Here is a 26,752-nt window from a genome sequence, read left to right as displayed (position 1 = left end):
ATAAGATTCCCCCACTACTAACCCTAGTAGTGCTCCCCAACACTTAACTCTAAGTGTTGCCACTCTCTATAATTATGAAATTACAGAAAGAATGATTCCTCAAAAGCGTGCTTCTTATTCAAGCAAATAGAGGACAATTACAAACTTCGAATAATTACTCAATCTGACTAGAACAATGCTATACTCTGTGCCTTAGGAGACTGTTTTCAGCTCTGAATATCTCTGATTTTTTTCTCTCTGAAAACGTGAATTATAAGACTAATTTTGCCTGCAAAAAGATCACTTGTTAGTTTTAGGAACCCAGATCTGCTTGGGTCCCTTTGTCTTTCGTTAAGCTTCTAACTAGTCTTTTCTAACCCATATTTGATTTACGTTCTTTACATTTTTTGCAAAACTCCTTTTCTTGATATTACAGTTATCCATAAGGTGTCCATTTTTTCCACAAAAGTTGCAAATCAAATATTCAGGTAGATCAACATATTTTCTTTTGCGAAAGTATCTTTCGAAATTTCTGGCATTATGCCGTACCCTGTGTTGTTGACCTATATAACCTAAACCAGTTTTGTTTCGATTGTGGGTTGTACTAGAAAAATTATCGAGAGCTTTTAGACCATATGACCACTTTTCATACATTTTTCGAGCAATAGTCAATTGTGATTCCAAGAATTCTACAGAAGTATTTAATTAGATCACTATTTCTTTTTCTCGAAATTTCTAATTCTCTTTTCAAGTTATCAAGTTCGTCACTTAACTTAACATCATGAGGTAGCATGAGTGGAACAATTCTGGATCTTTGTCTTGATTCTTTTAACTCGATTAATTCATGATTTAGCGATTCAATTTGTTTTTCAAGACTCGAAATTTTCAGCTTCTAGCACAGTGTATGGCACTGTGTGGTTAACGATTTCTTTAGCGAGAGACTTTTCGTATCTTAGTGCGTTTAACTCAACATCTTTCTCTTCAACAAATTTTTCAAGTTCATCATTCTTTTATCAGTATCTTATGTCTTTTAACAGATCTTCATATTAAAGTTCCAACCCAATCTTTTGCTTAGTTAAAATTTTCACTTCTTTTTCATGATTGAAAAATCATCATTCATTTCTTGACAATCGTCAATGACATTTTCAAGCAAAGTAACAAGTTGGTTTTTTGATAGAAGATGTATTGGTTTTAGAGAAAGGAGACTTAACTCATTGTCTTCAGTTTCATCTTGGGAGTTCGAACTTTTCGCCATTAAAGACAAGCTTGAGTCGTCCTGGCACTGGGCCCTTCTCTGTGATGTCCGTACAACATTTAGACATAATTTTGATTCATGGCATTGTGCCTCTGACTGTTCTCATCAGAATCCGAATCTCCCCAAACGGCAGCGCTATGATAGCTTTTTTAAATTCTTTCTTGGATTGCTCCCTTCTTTCTTTAGGCTTCTCATCATGCCATAAGGGACATTCCTTTATCCTGTGATCGTACTCACCACACTTGAAACAATCAGAATTAGTAGCACTTTCTTAAACTTAGAGGTAGCGCTCTTACCTTTGAAATTTTCATCTTTTCCAGGATTGTTGTTTTTGTTCTTTTTGAGAAAATTTTTAAATCACCTTGTAAGAAAATCAATATCATCATCACTATCATTATTTTCAATTTCCAATTCATTTCTCAAGGCTATACCTTTACTTTTTGGTTCATTAGTTTTAGAATTTAAGACAAGTTCATGAGTCATTAATGATCCAATAAGTTGTTCTAGTAAAAGTTTAGTCAAATCTTTAGCTTCTTGAATAGTGGTTATTTTTGGGAGCCATCGATTGGTTAAACTTCTTAACACCTTTCTCACTAAATCTTCAGAAGTATATGTTTTGCCTAGAAACGTAATTCATTACTGATTAATGTAAATCTAGTGAACATCTCTTTAATAGATTCGTCCTTGTTCATAGTAAACAATTCATATTGTTGGACAAGCAAATCTATTCTAGATTGTTTTACTTCATTCGTACCTTCGTGGGCCAACTCCAGTGTGTCCCATATTTCTTTTGTTGTAGTACAAACTGAGATGTTTGAGTATTCATCAGATCCAATTCCATATTGGAGAATACTCATAGCTTTGAAGTTTTTTTTCGGCTTTTGCATAGTCAACTGAATTGTAGTCGTCTTCATCCTTGTCGACCATCTTTCCTTCAGCATTTTTGGCTTGGATAATGATTGGTCCTTTTCGTATGATTTTCCAGCATTCATAGTCCAATCCTTGGATGTAGATCCTCATCCTAGCCTTCCACCATCCGTAGTCCTTTCCGTTGAAAATTGGACACTTTGAGTGTCTCTTTCAAGAGTCATCTTGCATATTCATGATTTCTATTCTCTAGAGATTAGTCTTACGAGAATAGCCTGTTCTGATACCACTTGTTGGAACACAAGGTGACACTCAAGAGGGGGGGGGGGGTTGAATTGAGTGACTAAATCTAATTGATTTTCGCAAAACCTTGGTTATGACACTGTGCCAGGCACTATGCGATTCGCTTGTAAATCGCTGATTTGAGTTTTTGCGAAAACTAAACTTAAAACAATATGAAACAACACTTAAACATAAGATATAACGTGGTTCAATCTCACCTCTGAGATCTACGCCCACACAAACCAGACTCTTTATTATTTTGAGTCCTAAAATATCAAACCCTTGATACAATAAGATTCCCCCACTATTAACCCTAGTAGTGCTCCCCAACACTTAACTCTAAGTGTTGCCACTCTTTATAATTATGAAATTACCGAAAGAATGATTCCTTAAAAGCGTGCTTCTTATTCAAGCAAATAGAGGACAATTACAAACTTTGAATAGTTACTCAATCTGACTAGAACATTGTTATACTCTGTGTCTTAGGAGACTGTTTTCAGCTCTGAATATCTCCGATTTTCTCTCTCTGAAAACGTGAATTATAAGACTAATTTTCAATCCCTTTTATAGCATATATTATGATTGAAAATCTTTCTCTAAGTTATGATTATCTTTTACTCCTAAGATTAAGGGATAAAACCTTTTCTCTTAAGAAAACAAACTTTATCCTATTCATCTTTATCCTTATTTCAAAAAGATAAGTTTTCTTTCAATTAATGTTTATTTATAATCTTGATAACCAATTTGATTTCTTTCTATCTCATATTCCTCATTTATTTCGAAATCCTTTTTATCAAAATAGTTTACCACAAACTAGTTTTTCTTTTTCTTAAAAATCCTTTTGCTTTCGAAATTCTTTTATAAAATATTTTTCTTAAAATCGATTTTTACAAAATATATTTAAACTCGGTTTTTCTAAAATCCTTTTTTTAAAATCTTTTTTTATAAAATCCTTTTTAAAAACATTTTCTTTAATATCTTAATTTCGAAACTAAGATTCCCTTTTTATATAGATATATGAAATTAATATGCTTACCTATTTTCTTAACTCTAAGAAAATAATTAACCATTCTAATTTCACATTTCTAATTTTAGCACAAAGTTCAGCACAAGGTTCCAATACTTTACATTACATAATTAAGAGTATAACAAAATCTAAGCTTCCATATCTTCAAGTTCTTCAATCTTTCATGAACGTCCAGTCTTCATGACTTTCTTAGTTCACTGTTACACTCATACAAGTTATGGCACAAATCGTTTATCATCATCAAAATAGCATGTGTTTATCATCATTAAAATAACATTGACTTAGATTCACAACAAAAACTAATACTGAAATAAACTTACGAGTATGTTCTAGTGAATATAGCATGGAGCATTTAGGCTCTGTTTGGTAGGGTGTAAAACATTTTCAGTGTAAAATTATTTTCATGGAAAACAATTTACAATGAAAAAACAATTCCAAAATTAGTTTTCCGTTGTTTGGTTCGATGTAAAAAAAATGATGAAATGAAAGGAAAATGAAAGGGAAAGTAAGGAGGTAGTGAGAGGAGTGTACAAGAGAGATAAGGAAAATAGTTTTCCCTTCATTTTGAAAGGAAAGTGGGTTTCCATCATTGGGAGAGTAATTTTACCCCAAGGAAAAATGGTTTTACACTCTTTTGCCAACCAAACAATGTAAAACTGAAAATAGAGGAAAACAGTTTTTCGGGAAAACATTTTACGCCCTACCAAACGGAGCCTTAGAACAAACGAGGTGAAAAAAGCTAATGCTATTTCATGATACTGCAATGAAATAGCTACTCCCGTTTCAACCCCACTAAATGAAATCATAGAGGCTGTTTTCAACTCAGTTGAATAAAGAAATAGAGATTGAACTATTACATCTACATGAAATAAAATAGGCTATTTAATTCAATTTGTATCAAGTAAAGGACCTATATTCAGTATAGTAAACGAAATAAGGAAATTGTCTAAGCTAATTTGCTTGAACAATAGCAAATTAATCATTTTCACAAATTCATCAATAAAACATACTAAAATGCTAACCAAAGATTAAATTCCCCAAATTGCTTCAAATTCTGTAATGAATTTAGTGTTCTTCAATTGCCCAAGTATGAGGCGAAAGAATGGTGAATTGGATATTCAATTATTTTTCTTCGTTTGTTGGGAAAGGAGGGGGAAAAGGTGAGTTTCGTTGCATATTGTATTCTTCAATTGGTGGGAATTTTGAACGAAAGTATCTTCCTGTTGCTTCAATTGGTGTGGAAAAAGAAGCAGGTATTAGGGGTATGTTAGATATTAACTCAAAATGATCACGTTTATATTAAATGAAGGTGCGTTTTATGTTGCGTTGACTTGCGTTTTGACTCGTGTCTACCATTCTCATGGTAGACACGAGTCTACCATCTACTAACCGTGTTAGTACCTAGCGCTGCAGTTGATTTGACAACAATGATATACCATAGCATGAATTACTTTTGTCAAACTCTTTTATACAATATATAGATGGAAGATGTACAGAAGTAAACTGCGGTAAAATATACCGATTATACTCTATAATTCCTTCAGCAAATTAACATAACTCTGAAAAGAATACTAGCAGGCTTAGAAATCCTCAAATATCCATTTTTGGGTTGCTTGTCGCAGTCTTAAGGATGACCCCTTCGAGGCCTCAACCAAGTCAACTGTCTTTCCAAGTGTATGCCAGACAAGATTGAGCATCATTTGGAAAACTCCAGAGTCAGAGCCGTGAGGTAGAGCCGCAATTTACGGGGTTGAAGATATGAGTGACATGCTATTTAGGATCAAACTTGGAGTGGTGAGTGTTGGGTGGCTGTATGAAAACATTTCCAGAACAATGGAGGCTTTGCTGCTTTTTAGACCAGCATCGATCCTGACAGCCTGGTAGCACCGATCACACCACATAGAGCCAACAAGGAAATAACATTTGCCATCGTAATGGACGAGGGTTGAAAGTGTATCTTGTGACAATTGCTATCACCTCGGAAACCTCGAACAATCATGGCCTGCAAAATCGAAAAAGTGAGATTTTGCCAAAATAGTTGTCCATGCCTCACTAAAGATTGGATTTGAACCAGACACACACAGACAGCACAAAGTAAACAGTGCAGGTAGACAGCATCAAAGACAATGCTTTACATCTTCCATCACCAATTTGCTAAGGTAGTAAGAGATTGCAATGCACCGAGTTAGGCCTCCTATCAAGATCACCTATGCGAGACGCAAGAAAGGGGATGGACACAAGAAGGATTAGAGTTTACTATTTTTGGTTAGGGGCAATGATTGTAAATAGGTGAGTGGAGAGGAAAGTTGTCTGCCAATTCTGTTAGAGAAAAGATGAGGTGTCCTCTGGTTGTTAGGGGCAGGGAATTGGGAATAAAAAGGGAAGTAGAAGAGAGAGAAAACTATCCTGAAAGTATTGAGTAGTAGTAGTTTATTGGGAGAGTGGAGCCTCTCGAAAGCTCACTGTAATCGTTTTCCTCTTTTTGCTAATTACTCAATCAATCCTTTCTTCTCTCTATTTGTGTGTTTTTCATTAGATTGAGGTTACTAACTGACCGGAGGCAGTGGAAGCATTGCAAGTGGTATCAGACTACCGATCATGGCACCGGCAAACGCTTCGCATAGGTTGGATATGGTGGAAGAGAGATTGGCTAACCTTGACCAGTCGATCGCAGCGAAGGTGGATGCCGCGGTGGAAAGAGCCATCGCAGCGGCAATCTCGGCTATGCGCGGCACCTTGTCGGAGCAAATTATGGAGGGGCACGCTGAGGTGTCCAAGAAATTGGGGGAAGATATGGAAGCGGTGGTGGTTCGTCTGGAAGAGAGGTTGGGTAGAACTAGAGAGAATCAAGGGGTGGAGGTTAATCAATTGAGGGAAAATCAATTGAAGTTACAAGAGGAGGTGCGTACGGTGGTAACGAACCTCCAAAACCAGATTCAAACAGAGGGTAACTCGAATTTCACGGAGATAGCAGCGATGGGTGGTTTGAACGGAGGAAATGAAGGGTATGGGGCTTTTCAAGCCACGGAATCGGGGTTTGTAGGAAGTCAGGGTGGTGGACCACACCGAGGAAATGGGCCCGGTGGTGGAATCTGGCGCTACCGGAAGTTAGATATGCCAATATTTGATGGAACTGATCCTGACGGGTGGATTTTGCGCGTGGAGCGTTACTTTTCGTTTTATCGGTTGTCGAACGAAGAGAGGTTAGAAGCCGCGGTGGTAGCAATGGAAGGAGCCGCCCTTCGATGGTGGCAGTGGGAGAACGAACGCCACCCGATCCGGTTGTGGGAAGATTTCAAAGGATTTGTTCTTCGACAATTCCGGCCGGAACATGCCGGTTCGTTGTATGAACAGTGGCTGGCGACGACTCAGACCAGCACGGTGCCGGAGTATAAGAGGAAGTTCATTGAGATGGCTGCTCCCTTGGAGCGCATACCTGAGACTCTTTTAATGGGTCAATTCATAAATGGGCTGAAAGATGAAATCAAGGCTGAGTTGAGACTATTGGGCCCAGTTAACTTGGAACAGGCCATGGAGATGGCTAGCAGAATAGAAGAGAAAAACAGGGTGATGGGCTTGGGGCCTAAGAAGACTTATGGGGGTTCTTTTAAAGCTGGCCCAAATGGAGGGTCAATTAGAGTGGGAGGACCAGCTGCCTCCACGTATTCATATGGGGGGTCCACGAACTCGGTTAACACTAAATCGTGGGCGACGGATTCCTAGTCTTCATTCTCATCACCCAAATCCACCATCACTCCGACGAAATCGATGGGGGAGGTCCGGCGACTCAGTGACCGCGAGCTACAAGAAAAAAGGGCCAAGGGATTATGCTTTAAGTGCGACGAAAAGTGGGGTATCGGGCATCGTTGCCGTAGGAAGGAGCTGAGTGTAATTCTGCTAGAGGGTGACGCGGAGGAAGACACGGAGGAAGACACGGAGGAACCGGAGTCGGAGCCGCCGCCCTCACCACCGGCAGATTTAACCACCGAGGTATCTCTAAACTCTGTAATTGGAATTTCTAGTCCCAAAACACTGAAATTGGTGGGTAAAATTGGCGAATCGGAAGTAATAGTAATGATTGACCCCGGAGCTACGCATAACTTTATTTCACTGTTGGCTGTGGAAAAATTGGGAATAGAGGTGTTTGGGTCAAGAGGATTTGGAGTATCTTTGGGCAATGGGGAGGCCATTAGAGGGTCAGGCATATGTAAACAAGTTCGGTTGGTGTTGAACGGGGTTGTGGAGGTGCTGGAGGATTTCTTACCACTTGAACTTAGAAATTCCGATGTGATTCTTGGGGTCCAGTGGCTCGAAAAGTTAGGTGCGGTGGTCACTAATTGGAAAACACAAGTTATGGAGTATAAGGTGGAAGTGAAGGTTGCTCGTTTAAGGGGGGATCCTATGTTGGCCAGGTCTCGAGTCTCCTTACAAGCCATGATCCGAACTTTACAAAAGGAAGGGGGTGGTTTTTGGGTGGAAGTTAACCAGGTCCAGAAAAGGGAGATAGAGGAACAAACTGAGGGCAGAGAAGTGCAACCAGAGGGATTGGAGAGAATCCTCACAGAATTCAGGGGGCTTTTCGCCACTCCAGAGGGGTTTTTGCCTCACCGGGGACACGAGCATTCAATACTACTCAAAGATGGCAGTGACCCGGTTAGTGTGAGACCTTACCGATACCCACATTTTCAGAAGGATGAAATTGAGAAGCTCATCCAAGAGATGTTGGCAGCAAAAATTATAGTGCCTTCGACAAGCCCATTTTCGAGCCCAGTTTTACTAGTGAAGAAAAAAGATGGGTCTTGGCGATTCTGTGTGGACTATCGGGCCCTCAACAAAGAAACGGTTCCAGACAAGTACCCAATACCGGTTATTGACGAATTGTTGGATGAATTACACGGGTCAGTAATTTTTTCGAAGTTGGATTTAAAGGCCGGTTACCACCAAATACGGGTCAGACCTGAGGATACTCATAAAACAGCCTTTCGCACACATGAAGGCCATTATGAGTTTTTGGTGATGCCGTTTGGGCTCACTAATGCCCCGGCAACGTTTCAATCTCTTATGAATGAGATTTTTCGGCCTTTTTTGAGGAAGTTTGTTCTCGTTTTCTTCGACGACATATTGATTTACAGCCGGAGTGAGGAGGAGCACCACACACATTTACGAAAGGTTCTGGGGATATTGGAACAACAACAGTTATTTGCAAACTTCAAAAAATGTGAGTTCTGGAAAACTGAAGTTGCTTATTTGGGTCACGTAATCTCACAGGCTGGTGTATCAGTGGATATGGAGAAAGTCAAGGCAATGTTGGAGTGGGAGGAGCCGAAGAATCTCAGGGAGTTACGGGGGTTTCTCGGTCTCACCGCGTACTATAGAAAATTCATCGCCAAGTACGCTATGATAGCAAGACCACTAACTGTTCAGCTTCGCAAGGATAGTTTCGGGTGGAATGCAATGGCAGCGGAGGCTTTTCAGCAGCTAAAGGAGGCAATGACCCAGCCTCCAGTGTTGGCTATGCCCAATTTTGACAAGCCGTTTGTGGTTAAGACCGATGCCTCGGGGTATGGATTGGGTGCAGTCCTCATGCAAGCAGGGAGGCCTATTGCGTTTTATAGTAAGACTCTGGGCATTCGTTTCCAACAAAAATCGATTTATGAAAAGGAGTTAATGGCGATTTGTCTAGCTGTGCAAAAGTGGAAGCATTATCTGTTCGGCAGGAGGTTTATAATACGAACCGATCAACAGAGCTTGAAGTTCATGGCCCAACAGCGAGAAATTGGAGCAGACTTCCGGAGGTGGGTAAGTAAACTAATTGGGTTCGATTTTGAAATCCAATTTAAACCGGGTGCATCCAATCGTGTGGCAGACGCTCTATCGCGGAAGAAGAACGGTACAAGGGAATTGGGAGTGATGGCTACTGTACAAGGGGTGGATTGGGAAGTGTTGGAGGGGGAAATTGCAGGAGACAAACTTCTAAGGCAGATTAGAGAGGATCTGGTGCTCCAACAACGTGAACATAAGGGAGTTAACGTGATCAACAATCGGCTCTTGTACAAAGGGAGGTTAGTTATTCCTTCCAACTCATCCTTTATTCCTCATTTATTGCATGAGTACCACGATTCACCCACTGGAGGCCATGACGGGGAACTTAAAACGTATCTACGAATGGCGGCGGAATGGTACTGGGTGGGTATGCGGAGAGTAGTAACGGAGTATGTGAAAAAATGTGGAGTTTGCCAGCGAAATAAGTTGTCACAACAGCATCCAGCGGGGTTGTTACAGCCTCTTCCCTTGCCCTCTCAGATTTGGGATGATATTACAATGGATTTTATCGAAGGGTTACCATTGTCAAAAGGGGTTGATACGATATTTGTGGTGGTAGATCGGTTATCCAAGTATGTGCATTTCATTGGGTTACGTCATCCCTTCTCGGCGGTGACTGTGGCTAAGATTTTTGTCCGGGAGATAGTGCGGTTGCATGGGTTTCCAACGTCGATCGTATCAGATAGGGACCGAATTTTTTTGAGTAACTTCTGGAAGGAACTATTCAGGTTGCGGGGCACAACACTTAAGCATAGTACAGCTTATCATCCCCAAACGGATGGCCAGACGGAAGTGGTCAACAAAGGGCTAGAAACTTATTTACGTTGCTTTGTAGCTGGCCACCCGAAAATGTGGGCTCAATGGCTTCCATGGGCCGAATTCTCTCATAATACTTCTGTGCATCAGTCCACCAAGATGACCCCGTTTAAGGTGGTGTATGGGAGGGACCCTCCGCAATTGTTGAGGCTAGGTCGAGGGCATACACCAGTTAATTCACTAGAAGAGTTGCTGCAGGAAAGGGACGCCATGTTGGATGACTTACATTTTCATCTTATGAGAGCTCAACAATTGCTGCAGGAAAGGGTAATGCAATGCACCGAATCAGGCCTCCTATCAAGATCACCTATGCGAGACGCAAGAAAGGGGATGGACACAAGAAGGATTAGAGTTTACTATTTTTGGTTAGGGGCAATGATTGTAAATAGGTGAGTGGAGAGGAAAGTTGTTGTCTGCCAATTCTGTTAGAGAAAAGATGAGGTGTCCTCTGGTTGTTAGGGGCAGGGAATTGGGAATAAAAAGGGAAGTAGAAGAGAGAGAAAACTATCCTGAAAGTATTGAGTAGTAGTAGTTTATTGGGAGAGTGGAGCCTCTCGAAAGCTCACTGTAATCGTTTTCCTCTTTTTGCTAATTACTCAATCAATCCTTTCTTCTCTCTATTTGTGTGTTTTTCATTTGATTGAGGTTACTAACTGACCGGAGGCAGTGGAAGCATTGCAGAGATGTCACAGCTAGAGTACTCAATTTCTTTTCTTTTTTCTTTCTCCTTTCTATAAATTTGTTTGTATCCAATTTCCAAAACAACACTCAGATAATTCAATTACATTTGATCAATTTCTATCATCCAACCAGATATACACAATTTCAAGCACTCGGCCATAATTAAATAATCTACAGCACCATTCCGTACTGCATGAACCATCTCAGAAGAATTTTTAGGGAAAAAAAGAGTAGGTTGTCCAAACTAAAGGAGTTTTAGGTTAGATGTTATTTTACCTGTGATATTTGCTCTGCATGGCTAAAAATATTCTTGAAGATCCGTCTGATATACATTACGAAGACTGCATGTCCAAAGAAAATGGCATTCTTTAAAAGCAGAGTTAAATTATAACACAGTGGGAAGTTTACAAAAGGGGGGAACAGAATTTCGTAAGTCCCTATATACCACCTGTATACCATCCACCAAAATAAAGAGCAGAAATAAAACTATATAAAAAAAGTTCTGTGATATTTACCATCCACCAAAATAAATAGTGGTGCCAGCAGAGAGCTCTACAGCAAACGATAACAAGGATAGTAATTCTTTGCAAGATAAAGGAAAATAAATTAGAAGCATCAATTGTCTGGCATAAGAATCATTTCAAGAATTTTTATGTGAAGGGCAGATAGGGGGGAGCCTGAGGAAGTGCAGAAAGAGATATAAGAAAGAGAAAGAATCCAATGGCACTGATTTCGAAAGAAAGCGGGGAGTAGACTGACTTCTTTGGCCACAGAATGTGCCAGATTTCTCAGCAAAAAAGAGAATACCATAGGAGGCGAAAGGAAGAAAGAAGAAAAAGAGGCCAATTAGAAAATTTCATGAGATGTATGGAGATAAAAGGAAGGATTTCACCAATTATATGGCCACAAAGTGTGGCACAATTTTCAGTAAGCCAGACAATACAAACTCCTGAAAACAGTTTCTAGAGTCCTCAACATACCATCAATTTTCTCCAGGAGTGTCAAGTCCTGCCAATGAATTCTACGAGATAAAATTCCAAGAGCTACATTTCGGACCTGCCACAAGCTAGTTATATGAGAAAGGTAAGAGGACTTAACATAAAGATTTGATCAAAGGCAACTGAAACTAAAATTTCAACAGAGGACGTGAAAAGAGAAAGCAAAACAGCCTCCCCTCCCCAATTGTCCCATAAAAGAAAAGGAGCAGAGTGAGGAAATAAAAATACCTCATCAAAAATAAGATTTATGAACCTTAGTGAAAGCATAAGAGTCAGAACAATTTCATCTACTGGAACACCAATAGGTGCAAAAGGGAGCAAGAACCACCGTAATCCTGAAGCAAGTTGCTCTGGGGGGGTTGTTGACAAACAGAGGCTAGCACTTTGTAAGATCTGTCACAACAACAGACACTCACTTCTACGGACAGTTAAAAATACAATAACTTGAGTTTGAGCACACATGATCAAGGAGGTTGAAGAAAAATAATATAAGTATAAGGTAAATAAAAATGCAAACAGAAGAGGTAGTATGGAGAAAGTTGGCTACAATATTTACAAAATAAGTGATAGAAAATCACAGGCCTTGAGGAAGGATATTCCATTCAGCAGAGGAATTCCTTACACCTTAGGCATCCTTGATAATTGATATAACCAACTTGGGAAGCATAGGAGAAAACAACTTACCGTGAATGTGAGGCATGCAGATGTACTTGCTACCGAGAGTCCTTTCCTTGTCATCTGTAAAGGTCCAAACTTAAAAAGCATATATGTATAACCTTTAACTGATGAAGGAATACTTGGAAGTCCGGACAAAGATGGTGGTGGAGTCCTCCTAGAGACACTGGGAAGAACACCATCAGCAGTCAGTCCCAGCACTATAAATAAAATTAGAGACAACAATGCCACTCTACCCAATTGATCCTGCAAAATGGAAAGAAGAAACTCAAGCGAGGGAATCTTGAAAGAAGCTTAAATACTTGAACCAGAAGTTCCTTGCAGTCATATTTACACTTCACATGATCTCAGAAATTCCACAATATGAAATACATATACAGAAAGAATTCCTTGATGCCAAATTGAGTGCATGCATGTAAAGAGGGACCCCAAAAATACAGGCACCTTCTATTGGAATCTTGGGAGACCAAGATAGATGCAAATTCACTTTTAATTATTTTTTTGATGAAAAGAGGGACCAAGTCAGAAAAGACCCAAGATGAAAAAAAAACATATTATTATTGCTTGAATAAAATAATAGAAATTAAACACAAATACAAGGTTGATTTCACATTTCCAAGTCAAACTCAAAACTTCAATCATTAAAGAGGCTCCTCTAGTAAGGTTCTCCCAAAAAATGAAACAATTAGCGAGGCCAGCAGTTTAAATTCTCATCAAGTCTATTGAGCCCTATTGACTTTATTCATGGCTTCTTATATAGCTCGATATTTGACTTTCAGCTCGTTAAACCAATATAGCCTGAGTTGTACAGGATCACCATAAGTAAATTACATAGACCAATAAGACAGATATGGGCTGGTAAAAAGGGACGGCATCGCTAATACTGAAAGATATGATGCTCGTTTGATATGCGTTTCCATTTAAGGCATAATCCCAAATATACGACTTATGAAACACTACTGCTCACTGAAATGATTGTAGTCTCCAATTCAATCATTCACGTATTCGTTTAATACAAAAGTTATTTTTTGAAACAGATACATAAAGTTCAAGCAAAGCAATTGTGCTTTTATACCTTACAATGCTAATCACAGTTCACTGCACCAAATCATTATCATGTGAATGTTGAAACCCAAAACTGTTTGAAATTTGTGTTTGATCATAAGACCACTAAACCAAACCATGAAATGGTGATTCCAGCCACAACAAGAACAAGAAATTTTATGCCATATTAGAAACGATCCAATGAATCTTCCCTAGCATCGCCCACTAAATGCCTCCGAGATGGAGATACTAACCTTTTAGAAGAAAAATAGCACTCCCTCCGGTCTTTATTAGTTTACCCGTATTTCTTGTTGGGATGTCACTTATTAGTTTACCCATTTCTTTTGTTTCTATTTTTGGAATGGGACCACTAACTTTTCATCACACATACATTCAACTTTAATATAAAATAATAGTTTCTCTTTCTTTCTATGACATACAACATTATTTCTCCTAAAATTCTGTGCAAAAGAAAGGGGTAAACTAATAAAGACCGGAGGGAGTATATTGATATACAATATAGAACTCTTAGAAATAGAAAAAGGGGGAGAGGGAGAGAGTGTTAGTCATGTAGTACATGTATGAATCAAAATCTGATAATTCTGAACTAGCTGGATCCAAAATTAAGTCCCATGTCCAGAAAGTATTTGAGTATGAATATTCTGCCAGTATAAAGAACATAAAGAAGACACTAGAAGAGTCTAAATTTACATGCTTCTGTAATGTCAGACTGAAAACCTAATAAACTTTGCATGAAACACTGTTTAAATAAGAAAGTTGAAAAGGAATATTAAGGTCTTAAACCTAGGGCACAAATCATTTCATTAAAATATTTTGTTTGGGGAAAGAGGTTTCACACAATCCCATATTATGTGACCCTAAATCATTGTCATTTCAAATCCCTTTATTTCTTATTTGAAGTTCCCTCTTTGGATTTAAAACTCACTCCTTGAATACATTACGAAGAAAAGTAACAAAAGAAAAACAAAACACAAATTCATTTTCTCTAACTATTCAAAGAATGCCCTTCATTTTAGGCCTATCTAGAAGAAGAGATAAATGCAATCTAAACCAAATTCTTTCCGATATAAAACTTAGACACAACTCCTTTCTTTCTTTTCCTTGCATCAAGCACGACTCATTAGCTATGAACATCACATTACAAAACTCCACTCCTAAAATTTAAAAAAAGAAACCAATTCCACTGCAGTAATATACTCCTTCAGTCCAAGTATTTGACATTTAAGCTATTCACATACATCACTTTGACCATAATTTATTACTAATATTAAAACAGATGTTAGTCCATAAGATGCTTTTAGATTATCTGAATGATAATTTCATATTATTTTATAATAGGTAACAATTCATAGTCAAAAAATTTCGTTGGCAAATGTGCAAGTCAAAATGTTGCGTAGATTTTTTTTGGGATAGAGGGAGTATTAAAGAGAAGTTGACGAGTCAAAAGCAAAGAAGTAAATCATTAAAAAGTAAAAAATGAGACTTCTTCCGACATAAATAATACTTGGAGATATATGCAAATTGCAAGCTACACCAAAGCAGCACCAAAAGAATTCCTAATTAAAGATTGAAACTTACTTTGCACACATCTGCAGGGAGTATCCATGTGGACAGAAGAGCTAGAGAAAAAACAATCCCAAAGCGCATGTAAATATTGGAACGTGCTGGCAAAAAAACTAACACAAGAAGCCAAACCTGCAAAAGTACACATACTCCTTAAAACATAGAAAAAAAATTCCAAAATACATGAGAAAGACAAAAAAAAAAATGTTACAAAAATAATTAACAAGATTTCTTCCATGAGTTTGCTTATCAAAAATGAACTCACAACAAAGATAAAATATCACTATTTTCAGTCATAATTTCAAAAAAGAAAATATCTTAGATTTTCGGGAGAGGTGTATTTTATGCCAAAAAGATCATGGCCAATGGAATTAGGCAAAGTCACTACCGCCACCAACAAGTGAGAAAGAGAATGGGCTGGGAGTTTTGTCAACTAAGGGCTAAGTTGAACGGGGCTTCTCTTTTGTATTAGAAGCTGGGACATCCAAAGAAACATTTCCCTTTCATAACTTCATATTTAAGTAGTTTGGAAACCTTTCGCGCAATATGTAACATTTTATTCCATCTATAAATGTTTGTAACTAAAACACTTGCATATAATTGCAGTTCCATGCAATAGACCCATAAACAATAAGGAAAGCCTAAGAGTCTAAGACTGTCATGTGCCGTATTGCACAACAAAATGAAAGACAACAACGCTCCAATATTAATCATAATGAACAATTGAACATCTTCAATTGAAGCCTACATATTTACATGTTAATCCCTTATACATCAGCTATACATACCACAAACTCAATTTGCTAATCTATTAGCCAAGGAGCAATAAAGAAAATCAAGGCTAGAAGCTCACTTTTTCCATATTGCTTTACACAGATTTAAAAACAAAATTTCTGACATCAGAAGAACCATAGACTTAAGATGGCTGAAATACACTTAGCAAATGCAAGCACATAACTTAATGGGAGTAAAATAAACAATTTTCCGCTTAGGCTCTTTAATTTGTAGGGGCAGCAGCTCAACAGTACTACAGATGTTAAGTGACTAAATAATAATCGGATCATCCAATCATCAAGTACAACTAATCATCAAACTTCACATAAAGGTTTGATGGTATAGACATATGGTGATGCTCATTGACATAGGACAAGCGATAAAAAGAGTGCATCCATGCATTTATATTTTCGCTGAAAGAAAAGAAAAAAGTCCCCAAAATGTCCAATGATTTCTAAAGCCTAACCCATTGCAATCGATTTAGTATACTGTATACAGCAGATGCCTTTTCTTATTATTGCACAAGAGAGCCAACATGAAATCCCTGAACATATACAAAATAGTGCATCACCTTTAGTCTGACTTACAATGTAAGAAGGGAGAGAGAAAGGAAGAGGATAGGCTGAAACCCTTACACCTTAGCCTGTGAAAAAAATCCTCACTGCATATCTGGAGAAAAAAAAGTATGATCTAGGGATAGAACCAATCAAAGTAACTCCATAATGGCTATGTCTGATCACCCCTGAATATTATTATATATGCAAAGGCCACAAAGAGCTATGTATGATGTACTGCCTAACAGCTACTTACAAGACAACAATCTAGTCAATTGACAGCATTATACATGTTAGCTGAAACTCGCTCTTTAAGTAAGAAAGTTTCCAAGTGCCCATATGGAATCTCTCATCGCTTTTCTTCACATTTGTTTTTCTCTCTTTACCCTCTTTTATAGAACTTCGAAATTAAGATCCTAATATAGTGAGTTTTTGTTTATACCGATCTACAAAACTTTCTCAAATTTTATTTTCATATATTTTGGTTTGCACTTTACAACTCATTCAGTTTCTTCTTCCTTATGTTTTCTCTCGTCCGACTTTCCTCACTCCACTTCACTTTCTCATTTTTCTTTGTTTACACTCTTTAATTGATTGCTACTGCTTCATTTGCCACATAAACATGTTAGCTGACCCCAAATCATTTTCGAGACTAAGGCTTTGTTGTTGTTGTAAAGGAGCAATATTGATATAATCAACTCAACAAAACAATAAAAGAGAGGTTATCTTGTAGGAAGGGTCGTCACCTAGGCCTTCTAGACCACAAAAACAACCTTATTACAACCATTCAAACCATATTCTATCTCCCTCCTTGGTAGTGTTTGGGAGAGAAGCACTCAGTGGGTTCTCACATTGCTGCCATTATAGACTAGAACCGGCACTCTTGAAGCACTGAATAGCTTGTAAATAGTAAATACTATATGCTCAATGTGGTCACAACTGCTGAAAGAGCAAAGCGTTACAACATGCTTTAGCCAAGTACTAAATCTAGCTACAACTGAGAGATTTGAAGTTGGTCACCGCAACAGAGCATAGAATGAAATGAACTTCTCACTTTTCAATTAGGCAAAAAGAAGAAAAGAAGGTTCATTGGGGAATCCACAGAAAAATTATTCGTTTCTTTCGTAAACCAATTGAAAATCGCATAACATTCCAAGAAAACATTTTACCCCTAACCAATCAACAGCCTCATTATGGCCTCATTTTATATTAGTCCATTGAACTTAGGTAGCAATATCGGAACTTAATAGAGCTTACAAAGAGCTTATTGTTCCTGAAACTTACTCTATTCAGGTGAAAAAAAACATTCTTCAACCTACAGAAATGCTCAAACACATCAATTTTGCTTCTCATAGAATTCAATTACATATATTCAAAAGGAGAGCTTTAGTTCAAATGAAAGCTAAGCTAGTGTATTAATATATAAAGCGAAAAACAAAGCAAACAAATGCCTTAATTTGTTTCGCAAATGCATATTGCTTACAAAATTCTAACCTACCTAGCCAATATTACAAGTTTATGAGACCTTCAAATCTTAAACCACTGTAATTCTCCAAACACCAATTATTTCCCAAATACCACATAAACTAGATACACGATGGAGGCTGGAGGCAACACATAAATCTTAAATTCTAACCTACCTAGCGAATATAGCAGTTCATGAGACCTTCAAATCTTAAACCATTGTAATTCTCCAAAAACCAATTATTTCCATTGCCATTACCGTCTCTTACTCTATTACAAATAAATTCATTACACGTACCACCATATTCTAATACAATTGAGAATAACAGAAACAACCACAAAGCAAATACAGAGAATAAGAGATTACCAGTTTAATTCTAGGATCAACAGAATGCAAGACAGTTGGAGGGGAAGAGATGTACTGACAAATTGGGCTAGAAGTTGCCCCAGCAATGGACTGTAGTACTTTATCAGGCCCAAAGTTGAGTTTTTTGGGCACCCATTTTCTCCAATCATGAACTTCTCCATTACTGCTAGCTGCACTACAGTGGATTTTGAGGGTTTTCAAATGCATCTTCCATGGTTTTAAGGTTGAAGAAGGTAGGAAAATAAATGATTTAGGCCCAGAAAGTAGGATTATTGTAGGATGAGAAAGGGCCATCATAACTCGGGGTTTTGCTATTCCCCGCCCTGTATTTTCCTAAAAAAAACGTCTCTTTACAACTTCATTGACATTCATGGTTGCTCCACTTGAATCCGTAGCTTCTCCTTAAAGCTGCTTCATTAGAAACCAAAAACAATTTGAGCCAACGGGAGGAGAGGGGCAGATATTTAGTCTTTAGATAGAGAGAAAGTGGGTGGTGGTGGACTGGTGGTGGACTGGAATGGGAGCAGAGAGCGGTAGTGTTCGGAGTAGGGTGCGTCCTCTCCAACTTAAAAAAAAATAAGTAAGTTCAGATAAGTTAGATAAGTTGTAATCAGGTCCAATTAAAGAAATAAGTTCCAATCAAATCTAATAAGGTTCAACAAGTTTCAATCAGATGCAATAAGTTCCAATCAGGTCTAATAAGGTCCAATAAGTTCTAATAAGGTGCAACTAGCATTTTTTGCACGCTTAGATTTTTTTCGAGACAGAAACTCGGTTTTTTTCGACACAAGTAAGAGGCAAATTTTGAGACATAGGAAGTATAATTGTTTTTAGTTGCAAAATTGATTAGTTTAGTCTCTATCACTTAAATCTCTCACCAATTTTATTTTTTTTTTTTTACTATTCAAAGGTAAATTCTATGAACAGAATAGAGATTTTATTGAATTTATTTATGATTTCTAATATGAAATTTTTTTGTTGATTTTTGAATTAATTACACTAATTCATAGATTGTGAAGGAAGTGGAAACTATTTCAAGTCAAATTTTTGTGAATATTTTTGTGAGTATGTATTGACGTTGTAGTGTATTGGTTGCAGTAAAGTGAATTTTTCAGTTTTTTGTAAAGTTCCTCATTTGAGTGATTTGTATAATGTAAATTATGCAATTTTATGATTTTAGTTGCCTTATGAGTGATTGTTATAATTTTATTCCAAGTATTTTTGTTTGAAGCCCCCTTGGTTTGTAAGTGAGTTTGTAATTTAAAAAGGAAAGGAGAATAAAATAGTCTCTTCATTCGGGGACACCATAGCTCCCCCCTTCCCTTATATAATAGAGATAAGTTTCAATGAGGTCTAATAAGGTCCAAATACTCAATGTTCAATAAATATATATATTATTGTCCATTATTTTATTATTCATATCACTATTAGCTGATTGTGTTATTATTAGAATTTTGATTAAAGTACCACAATGATTATATAGTATTATACTTGTATTATTGTCTATTATTTGATTATTCATATTACTATTAGCTGATTATATTATTATTAAAAAAATATTATAATCATGGTCAAATAAGGTTACAATAATAATCATTATAATTACAATATTTTGCAATTCGTCTTTAAATAACTAGAGATAACATGTTCTCTTTACTAATAAAAATGAAAGATATTTAATCAACTTTTGATTTTCTACAAGTGCTTTATGAAATAAAAACAAGACTACTAGATATATTAGTGGTGAAAGTTATGTATAGGAAAATATATAAATAGTAAAAAATTTTTGTTAAATTATTTATCATAAGAGATAATTAATAATAATAATTTTTTTAAAGGACGAATTTTAATAATTATTACTTCATAATAAATTTTGAGGGCTAGTATCTACGTTATGGGTAATATTTATGTTATTACTCGTTAATTTTTTTGTCTAATAAGGTCAAATAGGTTTCAATCAGGTCCAATAAGGTCTAATAAGTTTCAATCAGGTCCAATAAGGTCTAATAAGTTTCAATCAGGGTCAATAAGGTCTAATAAGTTTCAATCAGGTCAATAAGTTTCAATTAGGTCCAATAAGTTCCAATCAGGTTCAATCAGGTCCAATAAGTTGATTCAGGTCCAATCAGGTTTAATAAGTTCCAATCAATTCAGTTCAGGTTCAATAAGTTCAGTTCAGATAAGTTCATGGCCAATAAGTTGAAGAGAAGGCACCCTAGAAAGAGGACTGCGCGTGTAGGGAGGTCTTGAGACAAGTTGTGGGGGGAGAGAGATTCTTATTCTTATCGGATGATAATGGTAATTTAAACAAGCATATACATCTCTAACACTCTTATTACGTAACTTACAAGAGAATATTGATGTCATATTCTCTTACCACAATTCCTTTTAAGTATTGTTTTCAAACTCAAACCTTTCAATTTTTTTTTACTTATCACGTCGTAACGTGAGCTTTTCAATTTCTTAATGGACAAAAAATACGAAAAGTAGCAAAATAAAAATAATAACATATTTTTTTATTGTAATTGACCCGAGACATCGCCCGGGCAAAAAAAAACTAGTTATATAAATGAAGAGGGAGGAAGATTGGTGTTCTCTTGCAAAAGATCTTATGTACTTCCTTTATAAAAAATTATGGTAACAATTTGACTCGGCACGAACTCTTAATCAAAATTTGGTAATTGTAGTTAGAGAGCTGAATTAGTGAAAAAGGAGGAGAGAGAGAAATGGGGCACGAATGATAATGGTACTTTTGAGTTTTTTAGTAATGGTATTGTTGTAAATATGTTGAAATTTTCTTACTAAATAAGTAAATTTTAAATTGTTGCATTTTTTGTGTTACATCCAAAATGACAATAAATGTATTTTTTTTGTTACGGAGGAAGTACTCTTAATGAATTTTGTCATATATATTAAATAATAATTTCTTCATCTTACTTGTTATATATTATATTGAACAAGTTAAATGAAATTAAATTTAGGATAAATTGATAGGAATAATTCCACCTTTATCCCATATTCTAAAAATGGTCCCAACTTTTTATAATATGAAAATAATCCCAACTTTTCATAATCTGAGAATAATTACAACTTTTCATACTTTGAGAATAATTTCAACTTTAATGTATATCTGCCAAAAATAAGTCATTACTTATTGATAACCTACAAATGTAGGTTTTTTACCCTAATTATATAATTAGGAACAAATTTAATTATGTAATACCCTCATTATCCATTACCCATTAAAAAGTGGGAACTTCTAACTACTGTAGCTTAGTAACAGTACATTGTCTGTTTTGCCCTTTCTTCTCCACCCAAAGTTACAGTGAAATGGCTGTTTTGCCCTTGCTTTGCTTAGTTGCCTTCTGATGTTCTTCTCGTCATCTCTTCCTCCCATTTTTCCTCTCAATCGTTCATCTTCTCTAACCTAATTTCTTCCCTCTTCTTTCACCTCTGTCCTCTTTCCATACCACATCTTCATCGCCTCTTCCCTTATTTCTTCCCTTCCCTTTCCACCTCTAACCTTTTGGTCCTTTGTGATACGGTTTTCCGGCGAACCGTTCATTTGCTTCTCTTTTCCAGAAATTTCGGGAGAATCGTTCCAGAAAATTTTCGAGCTCCGAATCACTAAGAATTTGTCCCAAATTCACTGTAAGTTTCGGTGTTTATTGTATTCTTCGATAATCATGTTCGTCAAATGTTGTGTTCTGTCATATTAGGGTTTGTATTCGAGTGTGAGTTTTGATTGTTTTGTTTCTAATTCTGTCAATTTATCTTGTTAGGGTTAGTCCTAATGTAATTTTGCCATTTAATTGGGAAATTTCTACAATGGTGCTGCACTTCCTTCGATTGCATCAATTGCGATTCTGACCTAATGCTCTGTGACCTATGCTTTATTAAATTATCAGTGATTCGATATTTTCAATCATCCAAGTGTTCCTGGAATTTATTGGCTCAGGTATTACTCAAATTTATTCCGTTCTTTTTTTCAATTTTGCTCTAATTTTTCGTTTTTTTCCTGTTGTTTGCCAGCTTGTGTTGTATTGTTGCTGTGTTGCTATCTCGTGTGTATTGATGTAAAAAATTCTGATTTAATTAAACTGATTTGCGTTATATAGCTGTTTTGGTTTGCTATCTCATTCCTGGTTGGTGGAAACGAGTTATGGAACTCATTGCATCTGAATAGGCTACCACCCAGGGGAGTGGGTATTCCACGTAATGTTCATAGTAGGTAGAGAGCAAACTCTGAGATGCAATATATATATGTTGTTTTCCATCAAATATTCATCTTTGTACTGTGTCTTTAAGTTTATTTTACTTTATTTACCTATTGACTGTTTATTAGATGAATATAGCGTTGTTGACATTAGTTTTAGGACGTTGTTGTACACATGTTTGGACGTTTCAATTTCAAAGTAGTAGTAAATCTGGGATTTTTTATATTATCGACAGTTTTTCTGCCTTTGCTTTGCTTAAAAGCTTTTCTGACGTTAATAACATATTGGTGTGCTACACTCAACAAATTGCGGCTCTCATAGCTGTCTATGCCAATTTTCGCTTTGCAAGGATCAAAGCTATGAGATGGGGATGGGCTCTTGTTGTATGGGTTTACAGTCTGGTCACTTACATATCCCTTGATGTTCTGAAATTCATTATTCGTTATGTGCTGAGTGGAAGGGTTTGGAACAACCTTCTGGACAATAAGGTTAATATTGCTGTTAGAGTCAGAAAAACAATTTAAGTTTCTTTATTGGTTTTGCTACTGATTCTGGATTGGTTTCTTTGTCTTGCTTAGACTGCTTTTACCACTAAGAAGGACTACGGAAGAGAAGAGAAAGAAGCACAATGGGCGACTGAACAAAGAAGCCCGCACGTTCTTCAACCTGCAGTTACCACACCTTTTTCAATGAGAGCAGCAATTACAGGGAACTCTCTGAGATTGCTGAACAAGCATAGAGGAGGGATGAAGTTTCTAGGTAAGACCTAACCCTTTATGTTTGCATGAAGAAAATTACTACCATTATGATTTTATTGATTCAGTAGCCGCCTTTGATTGTGAAATCACATGGATTGATAAAATCATGCTAAGTTATGCAATAAAGGCTTCAGATCATATAAAACCAAGGTTTGTTGTAGCCTGTATTGGATGAACTATATTCTAAAAAGGTATACGCAAATGCATAAAGTTATGAAGTTGATTGACATTTAACATTATTGATTCCTACGTAATCAATTTTATCAACATCTGCCACTTTACCTAATCTTGATTGTAAACCACAAGATTTCGTCTATTTTCCCTCTTGTGTTATGGAGAAACTTCTAATAATTTATCTAGCAGAGTAGCACTGACATGCGTAGTATGATAATTGTTTCATGAATTATCCAGATATAAACAGTTCCATATAATGTATGAATGCAGGCTGAGGGAGTTGCACACTTTGAAAGGCCACGTTGAGTCTATTGTGAAACTTAAAGGATTAGATATCGACACAATTCAGCAACATTACACCGTGTAGATCAGAAGGCTGCAAAGAGTGGAGAGAGGATCATGCGCGCAGTTTGTTGCTAGACTTCACTGACACAGAAGATGACTAGGTAGAAGTACGCCGTCCTTACAAGTCAAGGACACTTTTGAATTTCCTAAGCATTATATGAGTCTGTTGATAATGAATCTTTCTCATTGGGCAACACATAAGCTGCAGGTATTCATTGTTCATCTTGCTTCTTTTTACTGTTCTTTTTAAATGTTAGATTATTGCATTCTCACCTGTGAATTGTTGTTTAATAGTTGTGTTCAGGAACCTATATGTCGATCTGAGGGAGGTATATTAGTGTCCTATTCTATGTTTTTATAGTGGTTGTGGTGGTACATTGGATAGTTGCGGCGTGTGGCCGTATCTAGGATGGTGTGTGTTATAATGGTATCTCAAATGGTTGTGATGGCAATATGCTCGCATAGGTACCTCAGTCCTCAGCTGGATATGGTGGTTCTTTAGATGGTTATGGCGGTTGAAAAGTGTAGGTTTATTAGCTGTTACCCTTTGCGAAGGAACCAATAATTGTTCAGGAATATTCTTTGTGGGTTAATTAATCTATTTCAAGACGACTAATGATATTGAGCTCATCAGTAAAACTGGAGATGCCTACTAACTTTTATCATGGTCTGAGATGGAATGGATGAATAGACCAGTTGCTTGTACAGTTGTACTTGTTGCTGTCTAAATTCATGCCCTAAAGAAGAAAGTTGAACTTATTTTGAATTTTCATGCTGTTTGATATTTGTTTTCTAAATTTCTTTTTTGCTACGTCTACAAGAATTTTCTTGTATGAATTGATCTACTGCTTCCAGTTGAAATTACAAATATTGTTTCTTTTGCAGTTACATGGAGGATTGTGCAAGATTTTATCCAAGATATTCTGTAAAGTGTTGAATATCTTTCCTGCTCTAGAAGCAGCACCCCCACGTAGTAGGTCAAGAATCCAGGCATTGTGTTCTCTGCATGTGGCACTTGAGAAGGCCATAAATCTTTTACAACATTGCTCAGAGTGTAGCAAACTATACCTGGTATGTTAACTTGTTGTTGGTTACAAGTGAGAATGTTATCCAAATTAGTGGAACCATTTATTGTATTGTACCAATATCTTGTTCACACGATTTCCCCCTTTATATTGCATGTTACATAGGAAATGCTCTGATTATTATGCAATTATGCAGTGTAAGCTGGACTCCTTCATTCCTTTTGAAACGATATGTCTTGAAGGGTATTCGTGATGGCCCCCATGAGCCATTTATCACAGATTCTGTTGACTTTGTTGTATCCCAGGTGAAGTCCATGATGAATTTCTCGATTCCATTTTGATCCTGTCTCGATTCCATTTATGTATAGCAAGTTTTGTAGTATGATTTTTCGAATTGTATTCTAGCCCGTCTATGTAGTAAGAAAATGGAGAAGTGACAATTTCAATCTTAAAATCTTAGTTTCACTTGGACCCATCAACTTACCTCTCTTCTCTCACATTACTATTAACTGACCTACCCTGCTGTGGTGGTGCTACATATTTGGAGTTGCTTATTTATTCATCCCTGATGCTCTATATCGATTTGTTGCACAAGTTCTGGTTAGCAATGTTTGGAAACAGCCAAACAGGGGTCTGGTTAGAAAAAAAGCAGAAGAAAGAAGAATTAGTCAATATCTTAAAAACTTGGTTGGCAAATGTGTTTCCATTTTTCAATTAACATGGTGTTTCTATTCTAAGCAATAGTTAATATGAAAATGTGGAATCATTTGGAATGAAATTCAAATTAGTTTATACAATATGTTGCACATGACATTTAGTAATATGTGAGGGAGAAATTATTATCCAGCGATCTCGAGATAGTCAGTCTTGTTTATCCATTTATCAGGAGTAGCAGCCAAGAAGACGGAACAAGAATGGGAAAAGTGGAGGGTTGTCCCTCCTAAATTAGAGCGAGGCGTAAGCCAAATTCTTTCATTTCTATCTGAATTATGTGATGGATAATTCTAATGGCCAAGTCAAGTGAAGTTACTTTAAAGGAAACAAACGCTAAAAAGAGAGAGGCATCTGCTAAACAAACCTCAAGTGGATCATCATTTTCAAGCATTGAGCATTTCCCGGTAAATTTCATTCTTTAGAGTGGAGGTTTATGATTGCATTTTTTAGGTTTTCATGTTATTTATGAATGTATTTCACCTTTGCCTTTAATTTATGTTTTAGTTCACTAAAATCTTGTTCAAAGGATGCAAATGTGAATGGCCATGTCCTTTATTCTTCTCTGTATGTTCCAGTGGCTGTATATACATGTACTTGTGCCTTTCATTGTTGTCATATTTTCACTCAAGGATCTAGGATTCTAATTGGCTTCTAATTGACTAAAGAGTTGTTGATCAATGTCCAAAACCTGTCAAAGAAATGTTAATAGCGATGAAAGCAAATATTCCAATTAGTATTATTCTCACCCTGCTATTTTATTGATAATACCCACACCAGTTTTGATCTGATCTCCGAAATGGGTTATCGTATGTTAACAGAAATCAAAGTGTTTCTGTGTTAAACAATAGTTCTATTACTGGATTCTCCTTGGACGTTTTGATTGATTATGTGTATTATTTGTTCTTGATGCAGCTTAAAGAAGAGAACACTCTAGGGTGAGTTTCATTCTCTCTCTTCCTTTCTATTTTAGTTACTTAGCTTAGCTTGTTAGTTGTTGACGATTGAGGCCTAAGGATCTGATTTCATATATAAATGGTTTGATATTTGACATGTGTGAGGACTAAGGAGAAAGTATTACCATGAAGCCAGAAAATAAGATACATTACATTACTCCATCATGCTTAGTTACAACCAAGTTCTACAAAACTTAAATTACATTTCTGCTTATTTAATCACTTCAAGTTCTTCTACTTCCTCTCCATTGCTTCATTTAAATTGTCTTTGCCTTCTTGTAGCTTGAAACTTGCGCTCGGTAGCTGTTCAACAACGAAGATTGCAGTATCATGTTCTTCTGCTTGTTATTTTGCTTTGCGGCCTAATGTTCCTTGT

At 36.7% G+C, this 26,752-nt stretch overlaps 1 protein-coding gene and 1 pseudogene across 2 annotated transcripts; one reads left to right on the top strand and one right to left on the bottom strand.

Moving 5' to 3' along the window:
* Positions 1-4,827: 4,827 nt before the first annotated feature.
* LOC104907697 (protein ABCI12, chloroplastic) lies at positions 4,828-18,748 on the bottom strand. Of its 2 annotated transcripts, XM_048643113.2 has the most exons (8): positions 18,191-18,748; positions 17,644-17,674; positions 15,047-15,163; positions 12,413-12,649; positions 11,957-12,121; positions 11,711-11,786; positions 11,007-11,071; positions 4,828-5,412 (listed from the first exon to the last, which is right to left on the bottom strand). In XM_048643113.2, exons 1-8 carry the CDS (start codon positions 18,349-18,351, stop codon positions 5,263-5,265), a joined length of 1,002 nt encoding a protein of 333 aa, XP_048499070.1. In that variant the 5' UTR covers positions 18,352-18,748; the 3' UTR covers positions 4,828-5,262. The 2 variants fall into 2 exon arrangements, with proteins under 2 accessions (XP_048499070.1, XP_010694966.2); XM_010696664.3 differs by lacking the exon at positions 17,644-17,674 and having other exon boundaries at positions 18,191-18,746.
* Positions 18,708-26,130, top strand: LOC109136353 (plasma membrane ATPase 4-like; annotated as a pseudogene).
* Positions 26,131-26,752: the final 622 nt, after the last annotated feature.

This window comes from Beta vulgaris, chromosome 4 (genome assembly GCF_026745355.1).
Source record: "Beta vulgaris subsp. vulgaris cultivar EL10 chromosome 4, EL10.2, whole genome shotgun sequence".
NCBI classification, from domain to species: Eukaryota; Viridiplantae; Streptophyta; class Magnoliopsida; order Caryophyllales; family Amaranthaceae; genus Beta; species Beta vulgaris.
Note: the sequence above shows the minus strand (reverse complement) of the source record. Positions and strands in the feature narration are given on the sequence as shown.